The following is a 7354-nucleotide window of genomic DNA, read 5'->3' as shown; positions in this document are numbered from 1 at the left end:
CTGAGAGGAGTATCTATAAAGTTCTTCAGAGTGTATGTGTGTTCTTGTGTAGGAACTCATAAAAATTTAACTTTTCATGTGATTTGCCTGCACTCAAGACATAAAAGCATTCTTTTTAGAGCATATACATTGTCACTACTTTTTGGTGTGAAATTTCACGTTGCCAGTTCTCAAAAAACTCCCTGATCTACGTATTTGGTGTTCCTGCTGCAGCAACACAGTACAGAAATGAAACACACACACTGGCCTGAAGTGGTTGAAAGAGAAAAATGAAAATAACAAGTCAACAATTTTAAATGTAAAGGTTTACGCTTGACCTTTGCATAAAGACTCTGAGTATACCCTACCAGCTGTCTTTGAGTTGACTCAAGGCCATCTCTTTACGTGCCCGGGTACAACTGTGTTCTGTAATGATGCCAATCATTGAGGTTTCTGAAGAAAATCATCAGGCCGCTCATTTGAGTTGCTCTGAGTGGACTTGAACTTCCTGACCTTTGGTTAGGAGTTGGGCAGATAGATCACCATTTGCACTACCTTGAGTCTCCGCCATATACCTAACATTTAGGTAATTTCTGTGATAGATTCTCTAACACTCAAGGAAGTACTCGCCCCCTTTAAGGCTTTCCAACACTCTCTACATTTCGGCATTTTCTCTCTAATATGTACTCATTTGTGAGCTGACGGATACAAATATTTGGCTAACTTCTCACCACATTCATTACGTGTAAAGTTTTGCTCTGTTACGATGGATCCTCTGATGCTCCACCAACGTGGCATTTTGGACAAAAGTTAGGCCGCATTCATTACACTTGTAAGGCTTCTCTCTGGTATGAATTTTCTGATGGGTTGAAAGGCTGGACCTGTGGTTGAAGACCTTGTCACACACGCTACACTTGAATGGCTTGTCCCCGTTGTGGATCCTCTGATGGCTGGTGAGGTTGGAGCTGCACTTGAAGGCTTTGTCACACTCGCCGCATTTGTAAGGTTTCTCCCCAGTGTGGATGCGCTGATGTTCGGCGAGGTTGGAGTTATTGATGAAGGCCTTGCCGCACTCATTACATTTGTACGGCTTCTCGCCAGTGTGGATCCGGTGATGTTTCACAAGGTTTGCTTTCTGGATGAACGCTTTCCCACACACGCCACACGCGTGTGGCTTCTCCCCTGTGTGGATCCGGAGATGCTTCGTGAGCACCGAGCGCCACCTAAACGTCTTGTCGCACTCGCTGCATTTGTAAGGTCTCTCCCCGGTGTGGATCCTCTGATGCTCCATGAGGCTGGAATGGTGCAGGAAAGCCTTGTCGCAGGCATCGCACCTGTATGATTTCTCTCCTGAGTGAGTCGTCAGGTGAGTGATCAGGCTCGAGTTTTTACTGAAGACCTTCTCACAGATGTTACACTTAAACAGCTTCTCTCCCTTGTGGGTCCTCTGGTGGCTGGTGAGGTTGGAGCTGCATTTGAAGGCCCGGCCACACTCGCCACACTTGTAGGGCTTCTCCCCAGTGTGGATTCTCAGGTGCTCCACCAGGCTCGAGTTATTGACGAAGGCCTTGCCACACTCGCTGCATTTGTATGGCTTCTCGCCAGTGTGGATCCGCTGGTGCTCCAGGAGGTTGGACTTGTGGATGAAGGCCTTGCTGCACACGCGACACTCATAGGGCTTCTCGCCTGTGTGGATGCGCTGGTGCTTGGTGAGGACTGAGCGCCAGCGGAAGGCCTTGCCACACTCGCCGCATTTGTGAGGTTTCTCCCCGGTGTGGATCCTCAAGTGGTTCCAGAGATTTGAGCGCTGATGAAAGGCCTTGTCACATACCTTACACTTATATGGTCTCTGCTCAGTATTTGTGATGTCTGAGCTACCTTTCAAGGCTGCATCACACTCATCGCCTTTGTAACGTTTCTGCAAAGAACTGGTTTTCAGAAGATTAGCAGGTGCTGGGCTTTGGTTAAGATTCTCCCCGGAGGCATCACTGTGGAGAAGAGTTTCTGTGATCTGTGTCTTCTTGTGTGAAGTCATCAAAGAAGGACGCGGACAAGTCTTCCCAAACGTATTACAGATGTTGGCCCGAGGACTTTTTCGAAGGGGTGACACTGGAGACCCACTGGTGGGGTTCACTGTTGGCTTGCCTCTGCCCATTTTCTCTCCAGCCTGAACTCGCTGCACTTCAGTCAGCTGTGACTGAAAGCCAAGGCCAATCTTATTTTCAATGCATGCCACATAAGCCTTTCCATCATTTCTTCTAAAATGCGGTTCTCTGCGACCGGTGAAACTTCCACTGTGAGGTACGGGAATTCCTTTGTAACTTCTGTCCTTCCCCCATTGACTCTCAAATGCAAGTATGTTTTCCCTGATTTGCCAGAAGTAAAAATTCTTGAAATTGTAACTTTCCCATCTTTCTAATATCACTGTCTTGTACAGCACTCCTTTTCCAACGGTCTCCGGGGGAAATGCTTTCTTGACACATGTGGGAGAGACAGCTAGGAGACATAAAGAACCAAAGATGTCCATTAACCACGGCTATGAAATTATAAAAGATTTATTTTCAAAATCTTTATTACTTTTTTCTTTGTTACGTATTTTCTTCTCCCTTCTTCCCCTCCCCGAGAACACACTGCAATGCACCCCTCGTTCCAGATTGCTGTCCTACAGATAAGATGTTTATGGTGAAAAACAATATTGTACCAAAAGCAGTATTACAATGAGCAGAGTCATCAAACTTCTCAATCATTGTCTTTGAAGATTTAGTAACACAAAGTTAAAAGCCTTCTTAATAAGTTTTTGTTGTTGTTGTTAAGTGTCGTTGAGTCATAGGCGACTCATAGTGACCCTGTGAACGAAAGTCCTCAACACTTGTGTGTGACTTTCATCCTTTCTCCAGGTTCATAGGGTTTCTGGAGGCAAGCTATTACGGATGTGGATGCCACCCCTGCTTCCAATGTTAATAAGGCAGAAGATAAATATTATTATTTCATTTTCAGGGAAGCCAGGTTTCATACATCCTATGACCAAATTACTTACACAAAAGCCACATTAAGTCCTAAATGAATGAGTACTGTTCTAAGGCTATCCTTAAACAACTTCATTGCTGTGGAGTCAGAAGTGACCCGTGGCTGCCCCTCCAGTGGGCCTGGGAGGCCATAAATTGCGTGTGAGGAGATGGCCCCTTTTTCTCTCGCAAAGCAGCTGGTGGAGTCCAACCAGCAGAGAAGCCCGCCTCGGGGCTAGCAGCATGATTCCTGATGGACTATGCTAATTCACTAAGTTCTGTGGATGCTTCATATTTGCAGAAAATACTATACTAATGCATGTGGATAATTACTGTACAGAAAGAATGGCAAAGCAGACTTATACGATGGTAAATGACGCTCAGGGAAAGCATTAACGAAGTGGAAAAAGAAATGGCAATTCAGAATTGTGAAGCAAAACATTGTTTTTTGTCGTGCAGTGCAAAGAAATTTGCTTTTACATAAGAAATAATTTGTTGGTCAATAAACAAAGTCTGTCAATCAGCCTTCAGGCGCGCTGCCAGGCTGACTTCACGCTGTGGGTTTGTGGTGGTTGGTCTCCATGTCCAGGCTTTCTTGTGTCGTGTTTCTATATTGCATTTATTAGTAACACTTCACACTGACTCATAATGCTCCTTTGCAGGTCACAGACTACAGTGCAGAGCAGATGAAATTTTCAGGAACTATGCCACCAACGCATTTGAGTAATTCTTTTCTTTCTTCTTCCCCCCCCCCCCAGAACATTTTCTAGAGGGGCAAGATGTGGGGAGAGGTGAGGGGACCGTTGTAGCCCCACAGCCCCCTAGACCATGGTGTGGGTGGGGAGACCGTGTGCAAACTCTGCTCTGGGGTGGGGCTGGGGGGTGGGCATGAAATGTCAGCAGCTGGGGCAGGCAGCGCTGTTCCTGGGTGCTAGAGCCTTGCACGGCTCTAGAAGGAGGACAGAGGAAGTGTTGACCATGTCTGTCCATCGCACCTCGGAGGGCGACGGTGGCCGTTTCACGATGTGGAAGTCTTCACAGAGGTCCTCCATCCGGTCCAGTACGTGGCCTGGATCTTGTGGCGGGTCTCACACATCTTGCAGGGCTTCTGGGGCCAGGAAAGACGAGCTGGTCAACAATGATGTCGTGCGAGTCAATCTTGCACCATGCCAGTTCCTGAAGCAGCCACTCTGTCTCGTGCAGGAAGAGGAACTCTGAGGCGCATGCAGCTGGTCTGGTCCGGGTCCTTGACCTGCTTGCTAATGCATCAGATCGGATGATACACAGCGTCCCCTCCAGCTTGGAAGCCAGCTGGTCTGTGTTCATGTCGCCCAGGCCCCACATGCTGCACATGTGTGAGATGAACGAGGGGCTGAGCTGGCTCTTATCGACACGAAGTGGCCCCAGCCCCTCTCGACGATGGCGGGGAAGTTGAGGAGCCTCAGTGTGAGGCCTGTGGGTGCCGTGTCAAACACCACTGAGAAGTTCATGCTTTTTACTAGCCTCAAGACGTCTGCATAGCTCAGGGCCTCTCCAATGCCTGGAGCCATCTGGTCTGACGTGAAGGGAAGCGAGTAGACTCTTGATGGTATCCCCTGATCCAGCCTTGTGGGACACACACACAAGCAGGTCGGGTCAGAACCAAACAAGGAAGGCCAGCTTCACACCACATTCTGGGGTAACCCGAGGGTGATCTCAATTTCTCCAGAATGTCTGCAGAAACAGCATCGTCAGCAGGATCCCATCAGAGCCGTCCCTGACCAATGACCAACCTACCTGGATTTCTGGCTCTTTTCTTCCTGTTCTCCACCGTCAAGACCTCGGTCCCCTTCCTCCCAGTGGAGATAATGTTCATCTCAGAAGAAGAGATTCGTGCTTTTAAGAAAGAAAGGAAAATGAAGTGCTAAAGAGTTTACAATAAACCAACATACAGCCTTAGAATACTGCAGATGTTTAGAGGGGAATAACCATTTTCATGTCATGCACTGGTTGGCTTTCAGTCTGCTTAGGGAGTGTCTAAATATGGGGCCACCGAGCTCGCCCCAGGAAGGGCTCTGGTGGTGCCTGCAGGGAGATCTGTTGCTAATACAAGGGCATAGCCTTTGGTGGCTCCGTTCTACCAATGGTTCTAAGAAAAATAGACAGTTGAGCGCTGATGCCAATTGAGCCTCAGTCCACTTTCACTGAAGCCCGTATTTTTTTAAGCCTGTATTGTAAAGAAAGCATTTGTGCTATTAAAAAAAAACAACAGACAAGGGAGCTCTGGTGGCCTAGTGGCAAGAAGCTGCACTGCAATCCCAGAGGAACATGGTTCAAATCCACCAGATGCTCTGCTGGAGAAGGAGGACCAATCTCCTCCTGTACCAGTCAGATCTGATTTGATGGCACACACACAAAATAAATAAAAAAAAAAAAACCCAGACAATATCGGCAATCTCCTCCCACGGGACGCCAGCTGGTGGTCAGCTAGGAGTTGGTTCCAACTCAAAGGCAATGGGTTGAGTTTGCTGAGCTCATATCAGCAGCCACCAAATCAAAAGTGGAGGCGTGACATGAGAGGCTGAGATACTCAAATCTGCCCAGCTTGTTTTATGTTCCACACACACGGGACCAGTGCTGCACTGGGCAGAAGGGTCTAGAAAAGAGAAGACGGGACACCACAAGCTGAAGCATGAAGCTTGTCATTTCGAATCCAAGTTGCATCTCCCTCAAAAAGAGCCAGGATGTCATGGTCATCAAAGCAGGGCATGGGCTCCTGAAAACACACCAGGGCAGGTCCCAGCTTGCAGGGGGACGTCACGCTCACCAAGGGATACAAAGTTCCGGTAGTTCTCCAACATCACCTCCCTGTACAGAGCCCGCTGGGCAGAGCTCAGACAGTCCCATTCCTCCGCAGAGAACTCGACGACCACGTCCCTGAAGGTCAACAGGTCCTGAAAATGGAAAACCCACCTCAGTGAGCACAAGAGGAAGGGTTCTGGTTTTCATGCCACAATGAAGAGAAAGGCACAAGGGGCACTTAGTTTGATGCGAGCGTTCTGACAGAACCAGACTTGACAAGGACGAGCAAATTATATATACTCCACAGGCTGTTTCAGGAAGAAAAATCAGCTAAGGGGATTCTGGGAAGCTCAACGGTGGACGCCCTGCCCTCTGGCTCTATGTAAATGCAGGCTGGGTCGCAGTGAGGTGGAATCTGCATGAACTGAGGAAAGGCCTGGAGGAGTGTAAGCAAACACACCAGAGTGGACACATCCGAGTCAGAGGAGACTAAGACATTCCCAGAACAGTATTTCAGAAATGCGGGGTGCACAGGCACAGACCAAGAACATGACTTACCCAGGGCAGGGCCATTCCAGAACCATCTCTCCTCCTTCTCCCTCCTGACTTCATGCTCAGGTGACACCAGCCTTGAGAGGTCAACCCTGGGTGTTAAAAACATGCTGGTAAATGCTTCCTGTTGATACACCCCCCCCCTCCAATTGTGTGCACACACGCACAGGTAGGACCTCACGGGGAGAAAGGCAGTCCTTATTGTCCACAGTCCCAGGAAGGGCATGGGCACAACCTCCCTCATGGAGACCAACAGCTGAGTTTGGGGTTACCTCCCCCTGGAAGGGCTGGCACGGGCTCAGAGATACAGGACCCCAAGTCCTGTGTTCAATGCTGGATGCATATTAAAACCACCTGGGGAGACATCAGCATTCTCAAGGCCGAGCAAAAGAAAATCCCTAGAAGTTTCTGGAAAGGAGGCTTAATCAGTATACAGTGGACCTTTGAGTATCTCCTTAGAGCGAGTCTCAATCTTCTCCTGTGACAATCGTTTCCACAGGAACATTTACTCTCTTGACCACACAAGCAGCTCAAACCCATTTTGTTCTAGGGTCAACTGCAAACTATACAGGGATTTTTTGGTGTGTTTTTTTGTTTTGCTGTGCAAAAGTTTAGTACCGGCAAGCTCTGGTGGCCTAGTGGCAAGACGCTGCACTGCAATCCCAGAGGTGTGCGGTTCAAATCCACCAGATGCTTTGCTGGAAAAGGAGGAACAATCTCCTCCTGTACCAGTCAGATCTGATTTGACGGTACACACACACACAAATTAAAAAAAAAAAAGTTTAGTATCCTGGTCTGTCTTGTTTAAGGTTCAACTGTAAATGATGTAGGGGTTATTTTTTTCCTGGGTTGTAGGACCCATGACGTTCAAGGGTCAGCTTTACGTGCAGACTGCCCCAGGAATCCGGTGGGCAGCCAGGACCGCATCCCACCTAGAAGAGGCACACCCAGTGCACAACGGCCTGTGGCTCTGCTCTCCCCTGAAGCCACTGTGTCTCATGGATGCAGAGAGTGCCAGGGGCAAAATCAGGAAGACA

The 7354-nt window shown here is 48.4% G+C and overlaps 1 protein-coding gene across 1 annotated transcript; it reads right to left on the bottom strand.

The window, feature by feature from the left end:
- Positions 1-718: 718 nt before the first annotated feature.
- On the bottom strand, positions 719-6338 carry LOC102844701 (zinc finger protein 595-like). The gene is made up of 5 exons (XM_006897384.1): positions 6324-6338; positions 5752-5917; positions 3980-4053; positions 1398-1897; positions 719-1313 (listed from the first exon to the last, which is right to left on the bottom strand). Exons 1-5 carry the CDS (start codon positions 6336-6338, stop codon positions 719-721), a joined length of 1350 nt encoding a protein of 449 aa, XP_006897446.1.
- Positions 6339-7354: the final 1016 nt, after the last annotated feature.

The sequence above is a fragment of the Elephantulus edwardii genome, unplaced genomic scaffold, assembly GCF_000299155.1.
Source record: "Elephantulus edwardii isolate Elephantulus edwardi_28Jun2011 unplaced genomic scaffold, EleEdw1.0 scaffold00208, whole genome shotgun sequence".
In the NCBI taxonomy this organism is placed as follows: Eukaryota; Metazoa; Chordata; class Mammalia; order Macroscelidea; family Macroscelididae; genus Elephantulus; species Elephantulus edwardii.
The sequence above is the reverse complement of the archived record's forward strand: the minus strand, read 5'-3'. Positions and strand labels throughout refer to the sequence as shown.

Excerpts from the sequence above, each read along its gene's own strand:
- LOC102844701 (XM_006897384.1), bottom strand. Across the intron at positions 4,054-5,751 it reads GCAAGCTGGGACCTGCCCTG|GCCACGTACTGGACCGGATG; the intron begins GTGTGTTTTCAG and ends CACAAGATCCAG. Across the intron at positions 1,898-3,979 it reads GGCCACCGTCGCCCTCCGAG|AAACGTTACAAAGGCGATGA; the intron begins GTGCGATGGACA and ends AGTTCTTTGCAG.